This window comes from Centruroides vittatus, unplaced genomic scaffold (assembly GCF_030686945.1).
Source record: "Centruroides vittatus isolate TY-2023 unplaced genomic scaffold, ASM3068694v2 contig_1159, whole genome shotgun sequence".
NCBI classification, from domain to species: domain Eukaryota; kingdom Metazoa; phylum Arthropoda; class Arachnida; order Scorpiones; family Buthidae; genus Centruroides; species Centruroides vittatus.
In genome coordinates, this window is record NW_027120745.1 from 974099 (window position 1) to 1000199 (window position 26101).

Genomic DNA, 26101 nt, shown 5'->3' on the forward strand with positions numbered 1-26101 from the left:
TTATATGTGCATAACATTAGTTTATTTCATTTAAAATGAAAATTTTCTTTTAATCAAAAACATATCTATAATTGTCCATATTTACTTCAAATTATTTTAACTTAGAAAATAGCGGAACGCTGGGCAAGTTTATAAAGGCAATTATCATGTCACTTTTAAATGCAAATTAAGACTTAACGTTAATTGCTTTTCTTATGTAAATGAAAATTATTAATTTAAATAACTATTGTTGTAACCTGCTGCTATTTTAAGGAACAACAATACTGTTTTATGTAATTCTCAAAAATATAGACAAAAAGAATTAGGTTGTGGCAAGTAATGTGACAACAGAATGTTTACAAACAAAACTTTAAATCACGTGATTTATTCCGAGGAAAATTTTACTGCAGAAATTTAATTATAGGTTCAAGTGTGCCGTGAGATAAAAAAGGTTGAAAACCACTGGTCTAGACAAATGCAAAACACTCCACATTGAAAAAGCAGTCCTGAGGAAAGTAAACTTTGTACTCAGAAGTGGAGATATCAAATCCATGGAAGAGGGCTGTTGGAATCTTAAATATTTTACAAATATTTAGGATTCCAAACAGGCCAAACTTACAGAACATGCACAAATAAAAAAAGATTAACACTCGAATCCCAGAACAGATTACACGCAGTACTAAGAACACACTTAAATGAAAAACATACTATTAAAGCTATTAATACATATATTGTCCATACTCACTTATTCTTTTAGAGCAGAGGTGTCCAAACTACAGCCCACAGGGCAGACCCGGCCCAGCAGGTGATTTTATCTGGCCCATCAAGGATTTTGAAAAATACTGATTTTTTCATGCAAATCCCATTTGATTTTCAAAAATGTATATCGAAAAATTGAAAAAAAATGCAAAAATAATATTTGATAAAAAAAGGATTTTTAATTTTTAAAAATAATAAAAATAAAAAATATATATATATATAAAATTTTACTTAAATTTAGTCGTAAAAATATTGTTTTGAGCTATTGTTTGGTAACTTCCAAACTGGTATGAAGGCAGGCGAATAGCGAAGGTACACGTATACACAGATTCTGTGGGCTGTCTTTGTATTAGTGAATAGAGGGGAAAAAAGAAAGAATCGAGAGCATTGTATGTGGCATCTCTGTAGTTGACCTCGGAATTGCCATCTGTTCTGTTGCATGACTCATTTGTAAATTGGTATGTGTAAATTCATATTTAATGTATTATAAATTAATTATTTTGAAGTTTAATATTATTTTAAGGTTTAAACATGAAAAGAAGAAAAAGAAAAGTTGATGACGAGTGCCGCGTTTTTAATGAAGAATGGGGAATAAAATACTTTGTGCAATCACAATCAAAGAATGGCAAAGCTGTATGTGTAATTTGCAATGACCCTGTTGCTGTAATGAAGGAATATAATTTATGTCGAAATTATGAAACAAAACATGCTTCAACCTGCTCACAATTTAAGGACAAGCAGCATACTGAAAAATTTGAAACAATGTGTCGTAGTTTGTGTACTCAGCAAATTTTATTTAGGAAGGCAAAAATCATAAAATGAAGCATTGACCTTAGCATGAAAATTGCTTATTTATTGGCGAAAGAAGGAAAACCCTTTATGGATGGAAACATCGTTAAAGAGTGTATGATGGAAGCTGTTGGTGAGTTGTGCACAGAAAAGTTGAAACTTTTCAAAATGATCAGTCTTTCCCGTAATACTGTTGCTCGTCGAATTGACGATATTGGAAACATATTCTCCACCAGATTACTGGTATAGCACAGCATTTCACTCGGTATTCTCTCACGATGGATGAATCAACTGATGTTAGTGACACCTCACAACTTTTAGTTTTTGTTTGCGAAGTTGATGATGAACTTAATGTCACACAAGAATTAGCCTCAGTTAACAGCATGCACAGCACTACAACTAGAGAAGATATCTTCAAAGAAGTACACAAAACGTTGACAAAGTATAACTTGGACTGGAATCGGTTCCAAGGTGTGACAATTGATGGAGGAAGAAACATGTCTGGTGCAAACATCGGTGTGGTTAGGCAAATTAGAAAAGCTTGTGAAGGTGCAAGAGCATCAGTACCATTTTTTCTGCACTGTATTATCCATCGACAAGCACTATGTGTAAAACATGTCGATATGAGCTGCATTTTGAAACCAGTTGTTTCTATCATAAATTTTATTTGATCACATGCACTCAATCATCGCCATTTTCGATCTTTTCTCCAACAAATTGAATCCGAGTCCACTGACTTTTTGTATTATACTGCAGTTTGATGTCTTAGCTGTGGAAAGTGCTATTGCTGTTCTTTAAGCTTAGAAATGAAATTAATGTATTTCTTGTGGAGAAAAATCACCTTGAACCACTTTTATCGGCTGCCGAGTAGCTCTGGAAGTTGACTTTTTTTGCAGATATTGTGACACACATGAATAACTTGAACTTAAAGCTCCAAGGTAAAAACGACTTAATTTGTGATTTATTCGTGCAAATCAAAGCATTCAGGGCAAAGCTGATATTACTCGAAAGTCAGATGAACGAATGAATATTATTTTACCTATTTCCCCATGCTGTGAAGAATTGAATACAGAAACTGATGAACAACTTCCAACCAGATTTGCAGTAAGTCATCGCGGATTTAAACAAGAATTTCAAAAGAGATTTTTCTGATCTTGACACAAATTCAAAGGAAATTTGGCTGTTTCAAAATCCATTTGACTGCAACGTTACCGACGTTTCAAGTCAGCTTCAAGTGGAAATTATTAATCTTCAAGCTAATGATCAAATCACAGATAAATACAAGGAAGAACTTAGTCGATTTTTACAAATTTTTGAATGCAAAAGAGTTTCCAAATTTAAAGCAATTTGCTTGTAAATTTATTTCTATGTTTGGGACTACCTATATGTGCAAACAAACTTTTTCCAGGATAAAGTACCTGAAATCAAAGTACAGGGCAAATTTATCAGATGATCATTTGTAATCATTGCTTATAATTGGTGTTTCAATAATTTTCTAATTATGTATAATTTAGCCATGTTTGTTTAGTATTGGTGTATCTGTAATTAACTGTAAAAAATAAAATTCAGTGCTACCTTAGTCATAGTGAGATTTTTTAATTCACATATTCATGTGGCCCGCCGCAAATGTATTTAAATCTCAATCTGGCCCTTGCGGCAAAAAGTTTGGACACCCATTTTAGAGTTATATGCTGGACACACCGATCTCAAGCAACTCCAAAGGAAAACAACAACAACACTACTAAACATAAACAATATCATTCAAAATCATCTGTAAAAAGACTAACTCTTTCTCATAAAGAAGGTGGCCATGGCCTGACTAATATAGTTACAGCCTGCATTACAAACAAATTCTGACACTGGGAATTTTCCACAAAAAACATCAAGATCACATAAAACTATAGCTCTGGCAGACAGTAACCACATACCTTTAAACTTACACTCTGAGCACATGGACATTGCTCAACACATAAACAACAGACACCATTAAGCAGTCATGGGCCCAAAAGGCATTTCATAATAGGCATACTTATGATCTGGTTCAGGACCATTTTGACAAAACTGCATCAAACTATTGGATGACTATGGGTTGTCTGGAGAGACTGAGGGGTTTATGATTGTCATTCAAGATCAGATCATAAACATAAAAACTATAGAAAACACATCCTGAAGGATACATCATTAACAAATGACTCTTGCAGAAAATGCCACATACTGCCAGAAACAAAACAACATATAACTTCTGGTTGTAAGCTCTTAGCATAAACAGACTATTTATATAGTGTATTATATTTATTATTTGCTTATGCCTAAGAGCTTTCACATAAAGAGATTATTAAACACCCAAGTACCCTACAAATATAGTCCACAGGCAGTATTAAAAAATGACACACAGAAAATATACTATGACAAGCCAAAATTACAGATAAAACAATTCTTCACAATAGAACTGACATCACTCTCATTGAGAAATGCAGTAAGATCACTTATGTAATAGACATCTCTTCCAAATGCTCATAACATAAAAATTGCTCACACTGAGAAAATTAACAAGTACACTCCACTCGCTCAAGAGAGAAGACAAATGTGGAGGATGGATAAGGTATTTATTGTATCTGTTGTCTCTCTTCTACTCGTGTTGCACCACACACGCTACACAAAAGTCAAGGAATATTAAACCTTAATAAAAACACACACATGGCACTACAGAAAGCAGCAATATTGAACACATGTCACATTGTTAGGAAGTTTCTAGATGTTGATGCATATACCAATAACACATATTAATGTTACACTTGTTTTGGTAGTTATGCTTTGACTTTAGTCCAGCATAGCACTTGACACCAGTACCAGATGAGCATGACATTCACAGCTTATTATTACTATTAATATATCTATGACATTGTTGCCATCATCATAGCTATCTATTATTATTCTATATCCCATCTTAATTTTAATAAGTAATAAAATTTTAATAGAAATATGTGATTAAAATAACTAAGTAGTTTCTTAATTTGAAATCAATTATGTTTATTTTTGAAAAAACTGAAATAATATAATCATTAAAAAAACTTTGTTTTTCATAATTCAACTTTGAGTAAATTCATTTTACAAAATTAAAATAAATTTTAAAAATCTACATTTTTAGCAATTTATATGAAAGAAATTTAATACATGATTCAGATTGTAAAATTTATATTTATATAGAAACAATATAAATTAGCTATTAAAGTTATTTTTTGCACAGACATCTTGACTTACAATAAAATACTGATAAATAAGAATGATCTCAAATTCAGCTAATTAGAATATACCATTGTGATTTCCTGAATTAAGAACACTTTAAACATTAGTATTCATTCTAAAATTATAAAATTTTAATTACATTCATCAGATTTATAACAAAAATCATAAAAGTGCATCGATTTTTTCTCCTTATAAATTTCTTTCTTCTCATTCTGGTAATAATAAATAACTTAACTTAAAGTTGTTAACACTTAAATGATTATTTTCATCTTATAAAATCATAATTATTTCACTAGAAATTTATTTGTCAAATATGTACATAATAAAAATTGTTTAAATGATCTTATATTATATACAGTACATTCAAAACATTTACTTAAATTAAAATTAGGAAAATATAACGGAAATAAAATTCAAAATTAAAACGACTCCTATTTTTTAGTATCGGAACGAAACAAATCGTCATTTTATATAATTCTTACTGGTAATTCCGCCACTGATGCAATTTGTACTAAACAATACATGCTTTATTATTTTCAATTACATTAAATATTTGAAAGATTTGACATCCAGATAGACAAAAGAAACAACCATGCAAGGAAATAATTTTGTCACAATATCAAGCACAAAATAAATTTATCTAAAATGAACATAATTAAAAATTTAAAATAAAGAAAACCATGCTAAATCAATTATTTAAAACGTCTAAACTATAATTTCTTACAAAATCTAAACATATTTACATTATAATGAATATATAAAAATTTTGAAATCAGATATAAAGGTTTCTTCAGTAAATGAATCCTATTATTATTCATAAATTACTCAAAATATATATTTAAATGTTGTTTTACAAATAAAATAATAATTTTGTAATAAAATTTCTAATTTATGATAGAAGGTATAAAAATTAATTTAGAAATCACAAATATAAAACTATAAAAATTCCCTTTAAAAGATAAAAATAGGATAGTTCTTGTAAAAGTAAATTCCTTAAAATTTATGGAATTAATTATATTCAAGTCTTATGTTAATTATTGTTGTTTTTATATTTGTGAATATATTTATAAAGAGAATCTTATCTGTAGTATATTTTTATAAGAATTTAAAACCTAAATAATACCTTCTTTCTGATTTCAACAGAATTTCAAATAAACTCATTTTATTATAAAGTGGTAATCACTGATGGTAACACAGTCTTAATAATAAATATTAATATACTTGACCTCAGCATGCTTTGTTAATTGAATTACAATCACATGCACCCTAACCAAAGGGGTAAGACAAATGACAAGCAGGAAGGACTCCCTAGCAAACCTGCCTATCTGCAGGTTGATTACCAGGTAGAGCCAGGTACTTGCTGAAGTGTGGTTTCCATTCCCCTTGTGCCGATGGGGCGTTGGGTGTGGTAGGGGGTGATGCCCCACCACCAATTATGTCCAAAAAATCTGTGGGCAAGGGACAGAATAAGGCAAAGCATAAGCAGGAAAAGGAAATAGAAAAACCTACCTGTTAAGTAAGGCCTCCTTCCAATAATAATATATACAAAATAAAGTTTTAGAAATAGCTATTTTAAATACACAAGAATTATTGGAAGGATCAATGATCTTCATTCTTCGTGTTGTATAAAGATTTAAAAAAAAAAAAAAAAAAAAAAAAACCTTTCATATGTATTGCAATCCTCTGTTAATATCTGCAATACCAATTCTCTCTTATTTAACAGAAGATAATATGCAGTGTTAATCATTGCCATGAAAATAATCAGAAATAGCTACAGTATTATGAATGTCAATTTTTGTTTTTGTTTTTTTTATGTCTTAATGTTGCATAAAATTACAATTTTTACATTGGCATTAAAATTATTTTACATTGATAATATATATTATGCATTGTTACAAATTTTTCAATTTTAAAATGTTTGTTAAAACAATACTTATTTTCATACATATAATACTGAATATAAAAAATTACTTTAAATTTTAGTGATTTTTCTTTTAATGTTTTAAAGAAATATATATATATATATATGATGAATTATTTCTTAATGTTTTAACTTCTTTAATACATATTTAAATTTTTTGTGCCTATTTATAAATAAATTTATGTTTAATAATAATCATGAAAGTATTTAGTGAATAAAATTTTAAAATTTTAATAATAATGATTATAATGAAATAGTATTATTTAAAATGAAAGGATATTGAGTTTGTATAATCATACAATTAAAATAATGAATAAGAATGATAAAATTAACTTTTCTTTAACAGTTAATAAAATGATATTTTCATTATACATATTAACATACATGTTTATATAAATATTGGAAGGAGACCCTACATATAAACAAAAGTGAAAGAAGAAATTGGCTGAATGTACAAACATGTACAATTATAGAGTATAGCAAAAAAGATATTCATAAAACATGCAGAATGGAAAGAGAAAGTTTAAGGACAGATTTCACATCCCCACATTAAGACATTTCTCAGAACATAAAAATCAAGAATTTCCAAAAACCATTTGACAATTAATTGTGCATGACTAATCTAAACTTTTCATTAAAACAAATTTTCAAAAATCTATGAAACACATAATAATAATAAATGAGTATTATTATTATTTCAGAAAAAATAATAATATATATTTTTATTAAATGTAGATGTAGGTGTTTGAAATATAATATTTAAGTTATTTAATTATAGAGAATTCAATATTTTAAAACATATTTTAATCAGTAATCACTCTACTAAAATAAATTTGTGTATAAAAATTATATATTTTTTGTTTTACTATTAAAAATATTTTCAAATAATTTCAATTAATGGTAGAGATTCCAAAAAGAAAACAATCAAGAGTTAAGTGAAATATTTTTACACTTAAATTCTTCATGTAATTTAGACTAAACAAAAATATTTTTATTATTTAAATTTGTTTTAAAAATTAAGTTATCAATATATTGAATTTAAAATTTACATCATTCCCATAAAAACATACTATTTTTAAACTTTCTCCAACCATTTTTATATTAATTTAAAGCTGTTTCAAATATTTGCCAATTCAACTTTGTGATTATTAAATTTTTTAAATAATAATTAAATTTTTATTACAAATTATGAGCTTGAGTGCTATTAAAAAATTTAAACTGCTCATATTGCTAAAAGCAAAATACGTTAAAGTAAATTTAAATTTGCAATTTAACCGTATTAAAATTATATTTAAAAAATAAAAACTAATATAATTATTTAAAGATTTAGATAAAAATATCTTATTTACATTAAAAAATTTTTAATGTTTGAATGTTAGTTTTTACTCACTATGTGAACCAAACATGCTTTTACTAGAATTTCTTCCAATTTCAGCTAATGAGCGAATAAGTGGTAATCTAGAACTTTTCTCACTCCATTCGTGCCTCCTTTCGTGCTGATGTCTATGCCTTCTTAACAAAGCTTCCTTGACCCGATCCCTAAAGTCGGCTTGTAACTGACCAGAATTGACCATATTTTCTAAGACAAGATCTGCAAAAAAATAAAAATAATACTTTCAGAATTTAAAAACTTAAAAACAGATTAAAATATAAAATAATCAAATTTTTTTTACTGATAAATAAAATAGTCAAAATTTTTTCATAATACTTTTGTCGTGACTTTTCATTTTCAACAAAAAGCAAAATACGAGTCTTAAAATCATTGAAGATTTACTTCACTTTACTACTAGCAATATCATAACTGCTTTAGTTTAGCAAGAATTGTATTTTATGAAAATATTTATAAAATAGTCTATCGGTGGTTATCTAAAATAAAACGGGTATTTATTATTATTATTATTTACAGGTATTTATTATTATTGTTTGCAAGTATAATAATAAAATTTTAATAAAATATTTCAAATGCAAATGATTAAACAAACTATCCTTATAATTAAGTTTAAAAAGTCACAAGTAATTCACTATAATTATCTTACTTGTTAAATTATTTAAAAATTAAAATAACCAAATTCAGACATTATTCTCAAAACTTATTAACAAACAATAACAATTCACCTTGACAGTTTCATTGAGAACAAGCCAAATGTCAAGATATATTTTCAAATATAAAATTTATGATTGAAAAATAATATGTTATTAAATGATAAATTATACACGATATGGAAAGATAATTTAACTAGGTGTTTTTTATTTAGTATTGACTCAATAAATAATGAGTTTTTAAAAATTTCTATTTGAATACTAAAGATTTACTATATGATGACAAAAATAGGCCAATTAGAATATTATCCTTAACTTTCAAATTTGCTTAATCAAACTACTTTATTTCCAATTAAAATGCTATATCTTTGCATCTACTTATTGAAAAACAGATGCATTAAAAAATTGTGTAGTGATAGCATCAATTTACTCAAAAATGCAACACATTATTATATATATGATAAATATCAAACAAGATAAAGCATCTAAATGAAAGTTGCCTCATAGGCTATAATGTTCATATGTCAATTTCCATTTTGCTGTTAACTACTGTTTGTAACAATGATACTATTGTAATTATATTATCATCATCATCATCATCATGATGCAAGTTTTGGTTGATCTTATCTTATAATTGTTAAGATAATTCCATAAATGAAAACAATTTTCTTATCTATATTATTATTTAGAATTATTTATAAAAGAAAATAACTGTTATCATATTTCCTTTACCCTAAGAGACACATTTTATTAAGGTCTCCAAAATCATAATACATTGTATATTAATACTTTATATCAAAATATGCAAACTTCATCGTATCTGTTCATCCTGTTCTTATTTCAGTTTTATGCATTAATAATGTTATAGATGATAATATAATTAAAAGTCAGACTATTTGCCAGACATTTTAAATTTTTTGACAGAATTATTTTATAATGCAACAGTTGAATACATGATTCATTTTTATTTCAAAGATTGTAGAAAGAATGCTGGAGGCATAAATAAGTATATAGTTTTCACTTATTTTAACATTTTAAATCATAATAAAATTTGCAATAAAAGATAAATTTTTATTATTTTAGGTTAATAAAAAAGTGTGCGCATTTTCAACTTTAAATTGATAGTATAATGTAGTCAACAGCATATTGAAATCAAAGCAATAGCAAATGAGTGAGTGTATGTGTATTTGAAATTAATAAGTAATAAGTCATATATTATAAATTATAATACATGAAGTACATATTGATAATAGATTCAATTCTCAACTAAATAAAAATATATATCTGCTTGAGCATCTTTTCAAATGAACATATAACTTAAATATCAGATCTTAAAAATGACTGACTAATAACTAAAGTACTGTACAAGGTCTTCAAGTAAAACTGATGATCATTCCATATAAAAATTCTCTCCTTCAAACTCTGATCAAGTGATATATATTTTATAAAATCACAAATAATTCCTTAAAAATAAAACAAAGACTAAAACATAATATTAAAAAATCAAATAATATAACAAAACTTGCTAAATTATTTGTGAAGTTGCCACAGGCATTTCAGCAATGAAGTGTAAATTTATTAGCATTTGTTTTTGTACTCCAAGACATTATTACATTTTAAATTTATTTTACATGGTATATAAACTATATTACAATTACATGTTAAATCTATTTTTCATAAAATCATGTTTGAACAAAATTTTTTAGAATTTAGAATTTGTAAATTTACATATTGCAAAATTATATCAATTATTAATTTTTTGGAAGAATTTTCTAAATAAAATTAAACTTTACCAGCAATTTGTTCTAAATTTTGTGCTTCCATATCTAACATAACTGTGCCATTTAAAATACAACTTCGGAGTTCAAATAAGGAATGTAAAGATATGGTAGCAACGTGTGGTTTGGACCATCGATTACCGCCTTCTTCGACGTCCTCTTCAAACTTAATCCATCTAATAATTTAAAAATTATATAAAATCAGCAGTTAAATAGAAAACTATAAATTATTACAACTTTTTCAAATTACATCTACAAACCTTGCTGTTTCTCTCCATTCCATATCATCTCCATCTCCATGTAATTCTTCCATCTCACTGAATAGTGGATGAGCTTCGTGTGTACCATCTTCGTCTTCTCCAAGAATAAAATGAACACGCTCTGCTGGTGGTGTAACTAATAAAAATTTATATTTATTAAAATTTTTCTAATTGAAGAACTTCCAATCAGTTTCTTTAATTTTGCTTTCAATTTTTCATCTAATTCAATTTAACAAAATGTACTTGTTTTCTAGTAATCTAAATTACAATAACTACATTAGCATTAATACTGCTAATTTTAAAATTTCTTTCAGAATTAGTTTCTGAATAAAGAAAGCATCAAAATTAATAAAATTCCTTTCTTTTAAGTAATGTGTAACCTTTACTTTTCAGTATTTGTCTGTAATATAGTCTATCTCTTAAAGAAAAAGAAAACTTTTAAAATTTTTAATACTTAGTTTTCAAAATATTTAAAATGTAAGTTTGTTTTAATACAAGCATTGCTCATTTAAAAAGTTTAAAATATTTGTATTTTAAATTATACAAATAATAAAATAAAAAATTTTGGACTTCAAAATGAAGTTTTAGTTTTTCTATTGATTGCTATTTTATAAAACAAAAACTTAAAAATATATAAGGTTCTATACAATTAAATTAACAATTCATTATTACATTAATAAATTTTAATAAATACATTACATATAAGCATTTATTCTAATAACTATTTGGAAGATAATAGCGAGGTTGAGGCCGAAGTTTTAAATGCGAAAACGTGTACGTCGGATGTTCGGCACCACTTTCCTGTAAGCCTAGAAGTTTGACAATGGTGTTTGGAATGTCGAGCATGATTCCACTGACTTTCCAAACGTCATTGTCAAACTTCTAGGCTTACAGGAAAGCGGCGCCGAACATTTGACGTGCACGTTTTCGTGTTTAAAACTTTGGCCTCAACCACATTAATTATTTTCACTGAATTATATCATACAAAATATAACAAGCATAATGTTTAATTGAAAACATTCAATATTTTAAAATTATTTTATATTAGAATTTGAAACTGAAATTTGACATATTAATAAATGTAGTTACGTTATTAATATCAACATAAACAAAATACAAGTTATCTAGTTCCAAAATGAACTGCATTAGAAAAATATATTTTTATTTTGAATTAAACTATTTTATACAATATAAGATTTTCATTTGAATTTAAACTGTTTATTATTATTCTAAATCAAATATTAAATTTATTTTAAATATTCCAAAATAAATTCTTTAAAGAATACCACACAAATTTATTTTGCCAAATTCCTCAAACACTTACAGCTATCTAACTGATGTATGTTTATATAGCTATCTGTTGATACCCCTAAGAATGAATTTGAAAGCTTAAAAGTACTAGAATTTAATGGAAATTTTTACATCTTAATCTTTAAGACAGATAATTTGCACGAACGAGAAAACAGAATTAAGGAACGCATTATAAATTCCGATTTTCGTAAAAATTTTTCTAAATAAAATATATTCTATCTTAAAGTTGTAGTACACAATACAAAAATTCAAATTATCCAAAAGATAGCATTTCCAATAAACTGTTAATTTTATTATTACCAAACTTAGACAGCATTTCCAATAAACTGTTAATTGAATTAGATATGCTGTTGAATAGTTAAAGTACATAAATTCAGAATCACTGTTCTATGAGAAGTCTCAGAAAATATTATTTAAACCTATAAACCTTTTAAATATAACATTAGTAAGTACAGTATACTTATAAATTAAATTCTATACAAATTTAAATTTTGAAGCTTTTTGTAATAATTTTATAGTATAATCTATGTTTTGTGTTGAATTAGGTCATCAACTTATTTCTATTTTCTTCACTGATTATTCCTGATTCTAAATATCCAGTTTATCTATGTTTTTCCTCACTATTAGGGTAAAAGCACATAATAAATCAACAAATATATTTAATGGATTTGACAACAACTTTCACAAATCAGACCGCTTTGTATTGACATCAAATTTATTTCTGGAACCAGTCTATTTGAGCAATACATAATTTTTGTTTTGACAAATTTAGATATAATTTTTTTTATAAAAATTGGGCTTTATGTATGTAGATATGTAAAATATCCATATATACATAAAAAATTAATCAAAAATTTACTTTACACATTTACAACTGTGTGAAAAGAAAAGCTAATAAAAAATTTACAAAATGTTCTGCCACTCAATAAAAACTGAGACTATTGCTTTATGATATAAATTTGAATTAAAATTTGCTAGTAATACTAATATAATGTGTTCTTACATTTTAAAATGGTTTCTTGCCAAATAATAAAATTACTGTTTATTTTGATTTACAGAAGCAACTTAAAAGTAGATTTGTATTTAAACTTTAAGTTAATCTATTGGTTAATCTTTAAAGAATTTTTAGTAAGTTCTATAATAAAAATTTATTATTCTTATTATTCATAATGTCTTATGCTTGAATTGTCATAGGATTAATTTGCATGAATAAATTAATAGATTCAGTAATAAAATATTACTGAATCTATTAACAGAAAATTTAAATTACTGTCTCATTTTTATTTAGAAAAATGTTTAGAAATGTTTTTATCCTTTTATAATTTACTATTCTGCTAAAATACACATTTTTCCGAAATATTATATTCACGTAATTTTTAAATTATAAACATTGAATGTTTCCATAAGAAATTAAATTTAATATTATGATTTTGACCACATTTTAAATCTAATGTAATTTTCATTGAAAGAAATAAAAATAAAGATAAACATTACACACTAGAAGCCACTTATTACAAAAATTTTTGTCAATCATTTATCAGTACAGTTATTAGTACAGTATCAGTAAGTGGATTCCACTATTATATAGTATTTTATGAAATTATCAAAAACTTAATATACTTCTTATCTTAATGACTATTCTAACAATTTAAACAGGTAATGAAATAAACAGTATTTAATTTCAATACCAATCTTCTTATTTACAACTTTTAGTTATTTAGGAAAAGTTATCAACAATAAATAATTATTCTTCAAATAAAATCTAACCTGGCTTATGGAATTCATTGTTGTAATCTGCGGTAGTCCCATCTTCTCGTTTCTTTTGACCATTTTTATGGTGACGATGATGGCGACGATGATGACTCCTCCTACGATAACCGGGAACGTGCAAGCCTACGTATACGGTGTGAGCTCTGTGACCTACAAAATTACGATAAATATTAGTAAACACTGCATCCCATCTAAATATTGATTTCTCATTTAATTTTGTCTAAATAGAAATAAAATATACAGATTCATAAATATAATATTTGCTTACATATATTTGATTTTTATTTAATATATCAAAATATTTAAAATTTGGAAAACAAATTTGTTTTTGTTTAATTTATTTTTCACAGGAATTTAAATAAAAACAACAACCAAAAATATAAATTATTTATATCTAACTTAAGAACATTATTATTTTAAGATTCAAGTAAATAAACTAATAGATCAACAATCGAAGTTTTCTAAAGATAATTCCTGAAATTCTTGAATTCTCCATCTTTATGAAAAGATAAATTTAAAAGAAATACAAGATACTATTGATACTGAAAAACTGCTGAAACTTTTCTTACTAAAAATTGTTGAAATATTTAGATAATGTTAAAATTAATACTATTTTACCTTAATAAATTTAATATAATTGGATCAAAAAGATTAAATAAAATAGTTTTTTTTATATAAAGAATATTGAATGTAATTTTTTTAAAACTAAAACAGTTCTAATAATATATTTTATAAAAATTAAATCTTAGAAAATTCATTAACAAGTAAAAAGAAAAAAAATTTTTTTTTTATTTTTCTATACATAATGATTTAAAAATAATTTATAAAAATTTTTCAATTAACTTAAATTGTAATAAATTTAACTGTTAAAAATTAAAATATATTTTAAATTTAATTCAAAACATTGTAGCTAGTCAACAGTTCAAATACAGTAATAAGCATTTGTCTATTATAGCCATATATGAATAATTAAAGGATCCAATTCATTTTCATTTAATTTTTTGTTTTTTTTTATGTCAAGACCCTCAAAACCTTTAAAATCAAATAAATATAAATACATTAGGTATTAATATTTCCAAGATTCATTTTAAAATATATCCAAATTTTCCAGGGCTTTTTGTTAATTGTCATAAAATTTTTACATAAAACAGAAACCGAAATAATAAGTCATCGCAGTGAATTCCCGTTTCTATTTCAAAATTTAAAAAAGAAAAAAGAAAAAAAAGTCGCGACTTCCTTAAAATAATAAAAGGAAGTATGAAAAAAAAATTAATTGTTATTATATATAAATATATATATTACATTAAAGAAAGTATTGATGTAAAAAAAAATGATTAGCTTCCGATAAAACCACGTGTACGAAACGCGTAATAAACACAGGAATATAAATTAAAACAAAGAACTTACCCTCGAAATCCTGGTCTGTGTAACTAGGATGGGTAATCAAAGCTCCGGGATCTCTAGGCGCTTCGTCTGGCGCAGAAGGTTCCATCACTTGGGAATTGTGACCTGGCCTGCCAAGGAAACCAGAAGAAATAGTCAATTAAGAATACGTAGATGAGCACATGGACATTACGCCGCCAGAGGGACTGACGACGTCACGTCCTGGAAAGAAGATTGCGTCACTTCTTCGGATACAGAAGTTTAAGTCGAGGCAGTGATAGACGGCCATCACGCAATACATAAGCAGGTAGCGGAACATTTTACACGTTACGTACACTTGCCACGACTGTCGGAATTCCTGGCAACCGTCCCTACTTTACGTGCTTTATGAAAATAATGCATTAAAAATAAACATTTCCACCACTTTCAATAACAAAATAGTCGTACGTTTCAAATTAAGAATACTGTATATATTCGACGTATTTCTTGTCGTCTTTTTTTTAACCAATAAGGTGTTAATATATTTTCAAATCGTACCCACGCATAAGCGATGTCGTCAAAATATGCTGCCCTTTCGTTCGATACATTTCTACAAGCCGAAACTCCGAGTTCTTAAATGCAAAAATCGATACAGAGTGGCGCTCTTTCGTTCTAAAAATTTTGTTTAAAAAAAAAAAAATTATTCCAAACGAAAATATTAATTATTATTTTAAAATTATCGATTCTAAAATCTAAGTAATTAATATAATAAAATAAGTTTTAAAAAGTCGTTCGGTAAATAAAATAAGGAAAGTCGTTATATTCTCCATCTTTCATTTCATTTTTGTACTTCTCGACTGTGTTTAAAAATCATTTAATAAATTTTATAAAGAAAAAGGATATTTTGTAATTGAACTTTACAAAGTAAAGTCATATTAATATACACGAATGAGGAAAAAAAATTTTCTTCCTTTGGAACCGATTCAATTGGCCGGGAATTACGAGAAAACTACCGGAATGCCCCATTTCGGCCGAGTGGAAGTATTGTGGGAGAACACAATCGAACATAAAACATAAAAATAAAATATTGTTAAAGCTAATGGCACGATATACAGTAGTAGCGTAAAGATTAGCGAATATTTAATTGATAACTATACATAAAAAGATATAAATATGCTATTTTGTGTGGCCACAAACTTGTAAAACATTTTTAAATTAAAATACTCGATTAGTATTTTTACTCGATATCGGATGTTCTTCCGTATGGAAACACTCGTGTAACTTATATTCGTCGTACAACTCACAAATATCAAATACTACTATACAACAGGTGCGTAACGTCACTCAAGGTCGAAAATATGTAAATTAAACGTATAGTTACTATTGTTAACTATTATATTTAAATCGGTGTAATTATCCCATAAACGAACCTACTTTTTCCACGTCGATAACGACGCTTAATAAATTAATGACGAACGTTAATAATCGAAATATAAGATATTCCCTCTTTTTCACGCACCGTTCCTTAGAAGTAGCACAACGTCATTTCCTGTTCTAATCTCATTTCCTGTTTTCATCTCTAAGAAATTGTAATGAATGAGAGTCTTTCCTATTAACTATTTCTATGAAATTACTCATTCAGATATTTCAGAGTAAAATCTTATCAGTTATTGATATGACGAAAGTTTCATTAATGACGTTAAAGAAAGAGGGGGAAATTTGTCTCGATGACGAAAGTTTAAAACATATCAAAGTACGATTTCGTATTATATAATATCGAAGTACGTCCCCATTCACTATCAGTTTATCGCTCGCTGTTAGTCATTACTGACAGTCTGAAATTAATATTGTAGTGAATAATTTACGTTCATAAAAAATACAGTGTTTATTTTTTCCACAGTCAATATTCAATAAAATTCTTCTTAAATAAACTGCGAAGTCTGTATATAATACTTCTTTAAATAGTTTCATATTCAATCCAACGAGTTTGAAATTTCGAAAGTATTTTGTCGTTATTAAAAGATTTTTTTATAGAACGACACAAAGAACCTTCCCATTCAAAACACAATAACGACAATTATTTGAAGACGGATTCAATATATTTCTTTTTCTGGAAAGCACACGATTTCGTAATTGCAGAGAAAAACCTATTATTCGAACGTAAAAATGGACGGTATAAGTATGACGTCACAAAGGGCTACTAACTTGACGTCGATGTGACGTTAACATGTGTGAACGGCACTTGTCGCATTGAGAGAGAAAGAGAGAGAGACATCCGAGAGGGCGAAAGTTACCATAGAAACACTAACTGCGGCGTAGGCGACTCTAGGCCATCTTATAAATGGGGAGACTTTATACCGGAAGACAGTTCGGTTTTGTAAATGCGTCTCGTACCATATCGATCCATTGTTGTGTTCGACTACAAAGATCGATAACTTCCGTCCACTTCCTAGTAAGTCCTGGCAAGTGATTTATAAAACCGACAAATGTTTTGTTATCTATCGACCAATCAGAAAATTACCTATAACGACAGGTTTCATCCATTGTAACAGATTGAACCGAGAGGGACGTGTTCATTGAGTTCAAGGTCGTCTGCCAGACCTCCTGCCAAACATTCCACCTGGCGTTTGTCTCGTTACAATCCATCCCAGCGATTCTAAGAACGAATCTTCAAACGGTTCCAAGATCGCTAACTTTTTACAAACCTATTTGTTGATCTGACTCGAAGTTATAGTATAAATGCACTTCACCGCTTGCAGCCATGCATTGAGGAAAAGACCTTTTTGTTTTTTTTTTTATTATATTTTCCAATAAAAATTTTTAAGTATAATAATACGAGATTAATACTTAAGCAGAATCTGGCAATCGTAAAATAAAAACGTTAGATAATAAAGAAAATTTGTATTTTTTATCTTGGTCATTAATGTCGCGGCCTCCTTTCGGTTATCCGCATTCGTTTAATACCGCTAAAATTGGGTTGTGACCGTGGTCTCAATAACGTTTGACCCATTGTTACCAATGCTAGCGTAATTTATTTTTCTTTTTTTCCAGAGCTTCTCCAAATTAAGGAATTAATTCAACGTTAATATTAACACTTAAATGGGGAAGTTAAATCATACGTTTCGACTTTGAAATGACTTTTATTTAGATATTGCATATCCTTTACAATAGAAAATAATCCGACTTTTGTAAAACTGAAGGTGACGGTGTCCTATGCGGACGTTTCGAAAGTAGTGCGCATGATCCGTATATCCATCGATCACAAACTACTGCGGCATAGTCACGTGATTTTCTATAATCGACGTCGGCGGAAACCGTTAAAGATTTTACAGAAAACAATTATGTTAGATTTATCGATATCTCTCGATCATTTTTTCTATTTGCCTGTTATGTTTCCTACGTAAAACTATATGAAAAATCAAATAAGTCACTGGCAATTATTCTTGTAAATATTTCATCAACGTGTAAGCAGACAACTCTACACAAACACGAAAAATAAACGACACTTCCTCATATGTATTGTGGTTATATACATATATATATATATAAACGTTAAGCATATTATTTACAATTATTTTAAAGTAATAAATTCGATCCTGTATTTCATTATACGATTTTATTTTATAGTTCGTACGGAATAAAATTGAATAATGCATACTTAAATTAGTATAATACATTTTATACGGGATTATATAAAAATTTCTCGCATAAAACGTATTGTAGCAAAATAAGTAGATTTGAATATGGTAGAATTACAGTAAATACATAGAGAAATGCCATATAATTCATTGATAATTTGAAATTTTTCTTCCTTTTACTGATATAAAAAGTGACTTTCCCAAAATACTTTCTTCAATAATAGCAAATCACACGTATCTCGGGTTATAGGGTCAAATAAATGGAGTGGGGGAGATAGCGATCGAATTGAGAGCAAGTTTCGTACAGCTTCACAATTTAATGCACGTTTAACTTACTACGTCATCTAAAAGTATCGATTTTAAACTAAATGAAAATTAATATGCAAATTAGAAATAATACAAATAAATCTGCAAATAATCTCGTGCGAGAAGGAATATTTAGAATAATCTTGTCGAGTAAGAAGATTAAAAATTTTAATTGGATTAAATATCCAAATAGGACCATTAAAAAGATTTTTTTACAACGTTCTCTTTCGTTTTTGCAATGACGTCGAAGTCTACGAATGTAGATCATCTCGTTTATACACGCGAGAACAATGATTAACATTCGAGTATGTAAGACGAATGACATCACTGTTAAGCCGTCAAATCACGTGACTGACTGACAATGAGAACGTAGTCATTTAAAGCCTACTTTAAATTATTATTAATTCGTCTTTTAAATATATATACAACTCGACAAAATTAAATAAATATACTAATAAATATATCATCTTAGTAGAATTTGAATATATTAAAAAAATAAATAATGAAAATATTTCTTGTAAAAATTTCAAAAATTGTTAAAAATATACGAAAGGGTGGAAGCAACGAATCTAAACTGGAGCTTGGAAAAGAAACAGAGCTATAAATAACAATTTCATCGGTATAATTTAAAGACTTTAAACAACCGTAATTGGACGCGATGACCCTTCTCGATGTGGCTGGTCGTAAAAGCCTTTAAAACATCCGTATTATATCATTCGGCAGAAACAAAGACACTCTTAAAAGTCTAGTTATTATATTTAAAAATTAAAAGACGAGAATCGGGCATATCAAAACTTACAACGTATAGTGATTTGTATTTTTACAATAGAACAATACAAAAAGATCTGTCAACGACTAAATATAGTTCTTAAAAAGCGAAATTAAATATACATATTCTTGATTATTTTAGAGGAATATGTCTTCCAAAAATAGCATAGATTTACTTCATTTTTGTTTGTTTGCTGTAAAGAACATTTTGGAAAATTTAATGCCTTCTAAAATTAACAACAGAAAACAGCGTTGAAATTTTGATTTATTCATTTATTTTAATCAAATTAAATTCAAATAATAATAATAATAATATGTTTATTTTTTAAATGAGAAGAAGTTATTGGCAATAATATAAAAAATATCCGACTTTAATATATAGGCCTAGTGATATATTTTTTTTCGCTAATTACAATTACTGTATTATTTATATGTTAATATACTAGGAAGTAAAATATAAAATGGAAGACTAAATTTGTGTTCGTCGCTATTAACAGTTACATCGCTGTTAATATTGCCATATTTCATAAACTTGAAATCTGGTTAACTTTAACTGTTTTAGTATAATATTCTTAAGTGTAAAAAGTAGGGAAAAGTTCCATTAGATGGTGGATAAAAACTTAGTAGATCAATACAACTGCTAAAATATATAACAATATTCGGTGTGTAATTTGACAGCTGGCATAAATATTAGTCGACCAATAGAAAGGTTGTACGTATTCGGAGCCAACCATTCATAAAATAGCAGCAGACATCGTACTGGCAGATAGCCAGGAAGTTATTTCAGTCAAAATGGCATGAAAAGCAAAAGTCAGATAGTGCGAGTTCGAGTGAATGTCAAAAATAAAAGTTTTAATAATGTTATACAACCAGAATATTACTTTATTTTATGAAATTCCTAGCTAATGATTACCTACTTTGTGGATGCTAATAAATTTTTTCATTTAATTAATTACTCGACATCTTTTCGTAATCAAAACCGTACCAAAATTTATTTAGTCTGACCTCCAATATTAAGTGACTCAATAAATTGATTGTCGTATTTATATTTACTTAACTGTTTGTTTCGTTACATAAATATTGAGAGAGATGTTTTGATGACATTTTCTGATCCCATTAGATACAAACTCGGATTACGACTTCTCAAAGTATTTTACCACCCATTTTAATTGGGCTTTATAAACTATACAACATAGTTGTATAGTTCATAGAGCACCTGTTTTATGAACTATACAAATCAATTATATATTGTAAGTATTATATCTATCTGTTCGATGTATTGATCGTTGTATTTATTCATTACCCATATATCTTTATCGATATATCCGAGAACTATTTATCATTCATTTATAGATAATATGTGCTTATACAATAACATAAGTTTGTGAATACGAATACATTTTTTGATAATCGACCCGATTGGGTGTCATTAATGTCACTCTATTATTGCTTGTTTAAAATATGGCCGGTATGTTTTTCCATTTATCCACGTGTGTAAATGTATTATCGTGTTATTCTCTTTTAGTGTATTGTTTGTTATGTGTTATTTTAATTAATCATTACAGAGAATACTAATCTAGCACTAAAAGCGCGGATAAACGTAATTGGAACCAATTATTATTATTTATTTATTTGCTTTCAATTAAAATAAAAATCGTCGAGGACCTTGAAGATGTCTCACTCTCTCTGTCTGTGGCAAATAGCCAAAAAGTATTGAAGATCGATAAGAATACGGTCGATCCACTGACCCAAAGATCTTAAAAATTGTTTGTATCCTTCCGGTAAAAAAAATAGCGAAAATTGATATTATCCCATATAAAAAATGGCACGCGAAATTATATAAATTTTGACGTATTCCAGTGAGTAGAAAGTAGAGAGAGAGGAAGACATAGGGATAAAACCGGAAAATAGAGGAAACAAACGGATACTCACAAGGAAACCTAGCTCAGTCGACGATGTATAGATGAGATGTTTTAAAAAATTTGAAAGAAAAAACAAATGATTGTGTTAATGAGAAATGGCACAAAAGTCTATCCACTCCACCATAATGTTCGTTCTTGGATTTTCATTAGAGGACTCGGTGATGCGGTTAGGCTTAATTCGACAGACTGTCGTCTACCACGATCACCGACGATCTTATTCGTATCCACATGTTTAAAAAGACACTTCCGGTCTGTTATCCACTCGACAGAACGGTATTATTATTATTATTATTATTGCTTTTGTATTAACACTATAACGAACGGCATTTGACACAGACGCGTGTCGTAGCTTCCTTTACCGGTTGTAGACTGCATAACGGTATTATCTAGTTATAGACTCGGCGCATGCACCCAGGCACTTGTGCGCGCACACCAACGATTACCTTTCCACTGCAGTGTCTTTCCATTGGTCCGTGGCAACGAGCCAAGTATGACGCCACATCGCGTCCAATCCAAAATCGACGTGTCGCACGCGTCACACTATAATGTCACTTCTGCCCGGATGTAGAGACTCGCCAGCTGTAGAGGAGAACAATCCCGAATTACTCGATAGAACCGGAAAACAGCTACCGGTTCTTAATTCCATGTATTAAATATATTATATAAATTTTAAATGAATTTAAAATCGGGACGTTATAAAAATCCTTTACTGTCCCGTTTAACAGCGGGTATATATTATATAGAACGGAAACTCCACCGTATAATTTATTTTCTATAAAATGGCTACGAAAAAATAATTTTTAATTAATTATCCTTCCATTCTCCAATGGGATTAATGCTTACGTCTTTAACATTTTTGGAAAATGCTCCCTCTTTGTTTTCATTTAAATTAATTCTTTATCTTAAATGGAAAGTATATAAAACAGATAGAAATAATACGTAATTATTTCATAATCTGTAGATATTACAACGGCTTTTTTTTATTTTTTTGATAAGGTAGAGTACGTTGAAAACAAAATGATTTAATGGAGAGACGAGAGAATATTTTTAGATTTTTATTTTTTATCTTTACACGATAATACAGTTTTCATAACAATCTCAATTTATTCGAGATTATTAAATCTCAAATAATCAGTTTAACGGTCAATTATGATACACGAGATAAACGTCAAAATCTTCCATTCCTTCCCCGAAGGATGTGTCCGTATAACTGCAGTATACCAAACTGATATACTTGTTCTTTCGTTACTTCACATGAAACAGATAAGAGTATTTAATATCATAAATTATTTATACATAAATATAATATACTACACATTACGAATTATGTTCTCATTTACTACCGAACGTTGCAGTATTATTCATAAATTATAAGCTTAATTGTCAATATACTGCGTGCTCTTTGCAAGCGGTTTATACAGGTTTCGTGTGTTGTTCGTTCTTAAATTATTTAAAAGCAAGCGGCTCGATAATTCGTAATTCTCGATCGCTTTAATGTAGCAAATAGTCTATTCTTTTCCCCCACTTTTTAGAAATTTAAAATAAGATGTGGAATTTTAATATTTTTCTACGAAAACAAGAAGGAAAGTTTCAAAATAATTCGGTATAAAATAGGATTAAATCCCGGCAAAATTTTTTTAAAAACGAACTTGAAAACAGGTTATACTAGTCAAACTTATCGAAAAGCTCAACAGGAATTGGTTAATAACATACTTTTGTAACTACTAGGAATAATAGTTGTTCAGTTAAAAAAAATAATAATAATAGTTATAGTAACATTCAAAATGTATTATTTTAATAATAATAATTAGAAGTGAGCGTTACAAATTTAGTTACGATTGTTGTATACATTCATTAGTGTTTAAGAATTTTATATTTGATAAAACAATGCTTCAATTTATAAAAGATTTCTAAATTAGAGTTTATTAGTAAATTAAGTTCGAAAATTTCTACATAGAGTGTATCACAGACACTATCAATTAAGAGAAATGATTGGACTGCAATTTGAAAAAATTGTAGACACATTCCCACTGTCGTCTGTCCGTCCTTCCTTAATTTCAGAAAGAAGTTAGAGAGATGAAACTTGAGACCAGATATGGAAAGCTTAGAGGTAGAAGGATCCGATCAACTATATAGAAATGTTCGAGTTTGACTCAAAATTGCGTTATTTTAATTCAAATGTTTCTCTTTGAAAGGAGTTAGATAGATGACCGGCACGACTCTATTGCTAACAGGAAAAGTATGATGTACAGGGGCAAGCCAGTACTAATTTGAGGTGGAGAGAATATATTTTAAATTAAATAAATTTAAAAAAATATGATTAAAAATTGCAGCCGGGCATTGTGACGTGTCACAATAAATAATCGATCGTTTTTAAAAATTCTGGCGCCCAACCCGTTATATACGAATTTGTCTCAGAATAATAATAAATTGACGGTGTCACTCGATAAAAATAATTCATATTAATACAATGATTCATAATATACATTGTAGGATTTATCTGTAATCGATAGCTAAGGTAATATTTATCAAATAATTTTTCATTTAATAATAAAATGAATAGAAATACACTAAAATGAAATTACTGTTACGAAAACATTAACAATAAGTATATGACAATGAAAAATAAACGAAACTAGTAAGTGCCATTATTATATAAATTGTTTTACGATTTACTTAACAGCGATTGTATTGTTAACAGTGTGACAAGTATACAGTCGCGGAGATAACTTATGCACTTATTCAGTTATGCTCTGTGTTAGTTTATTTATTTATTAAACTGAATGACTGTATATATTGATTTATATGCCACTAAGACACGAGTCATTCGAACTAAATAAGTGCTACGCGTGAAGATAAATATATGAGGGAATTTTATTTAAAAATTGTTTTTCTGTATAAAGGTTATTTTAATCGAGTGCATTAAATCAGTTCTATACGTAGAGTCGGTGGCATAGACAGGTGCATATACAGAAATGTTATTTCAAAACCAGTCAAAGCACATTTAACAAGAATTATACTGTACTTTGAAACAAATATTTCACTCGAAATTTCGACATCTCTGTTTTTGTAAAACATTTCCTATTTGTATAAATACTGTTTTTATACGAATATTGCGTGTTAGGAAGAAACTAAGGAAGGGAAGTTGATTATTATAAATAGCAATAATGCAATCGGCTATTTACAGAAATGATTTTTCTATTTCATTTTCGTGTACAAAATGCATACAATTTCGGATTATACCCCGTAATAACGAATTCTTATCTTTTTTAATTTGTTTCCCCGGGTTAATTCCGAAAAAATTTCCATTTATGTGTTTATAGAGATTCTTTATAATGTGTATAGTATATAAGTCACATTTACAAGGAAAATATTTGTTTTTTAAAAAAGTGAAAACATCATTTGTAACATTTAACCAATGGCGATGTTTATTCAATAAATGATAAGATATTGCAATAGTAGATATACAATTTCGCAGATTGTATTCGTATCGTAACAATATTTATTTCATAAGATTTAATTACGAAGTGAAAGATCTATTTAACATAAAAGAGGATTGGAAACTTATCGTGTTTTGTTGACAGACGAATAGAAGGAAGGACGACGAAAATTATTTATAAAAAACCTCGCTATAAATTGCAGAAAAACAAATTCTAAGAAAACGAAATCAAGTCTTTCGAGTTTGGCGCAAAGATTTAATAATTAGTTGTAATATCACGTCGGCGCCATAGCTTAAAAATTTATTTCGGAGAGAGAGAGAGAGTAACTTCTATCGGAAAGTCCCACTTTAAAATACAAGGGAGAGAAAGCATGTCCGACATTGAAACTCGTATGCTGCCATACGATGTACTGTACTGTACAGTATGTGGTATGCGGTACAATAAATTAAAATATTACCGTAAAAGTAATTTTACGGGAACGAAAAAAGTTTTCGATATTTTGAAATATACGAAATTGCTAATTATTAACATAATATAAACTATTACAATTAATAATTCTCGTTTACATTTCATATCGGAATTCTGAAGAGTTTCATAAGATAGAACCGGAAACAGGATGAGGTAAGCGAGATAAGTTCGTTGGCACCGCAAACTTCAGAATAATAAAAGGGGTTAAAGCCGCGATTTAATCTTTTCGAGGGATGCAAAAATGCTTAGTTCACGTTCTGTTATACGGATAAGCCTCCTAAAATCCCTTATAAATTGATTGTACGTATCTTCGGCTTCAGATAAGTTTATGATTGTTATTATTA

The 26101-nt window shown here is 27.9% G+C and overlaps 1 protein-coding gene across 1 annotated transcript in view; it reads right to left on the reverse strand.

Moving 5' to 3' along the window:
• Positions 1-22255, reverse strand: part of LOC136980364 (sodium-driven chloride bicarbonate exchanger-like) — an 81658-nt gene extending 59403 nt beyond the window's left edge. The window contains 7 exon segments of the mRNA XM_067276463.1: positions 6114-6221; positions 8085-8285; positions 10528-10688; positions 10773-10908; positions 13851-14003; positions 15261-15367; positions 21860-22255. Of these exon segments, the coding sequence (XP_067132564.1) occupies positions 6114-6221; positions 8085-8285; positions 10528-10688; positions 10773-10908; positions 13851-14003; positions 15261-15345 (844 nt within the window). The 5' untranslated portion in view covers positions 15346-15367; positions 21860-22255.
• Positions 22256-26101: the final 3846 nt, after the last annotated feature.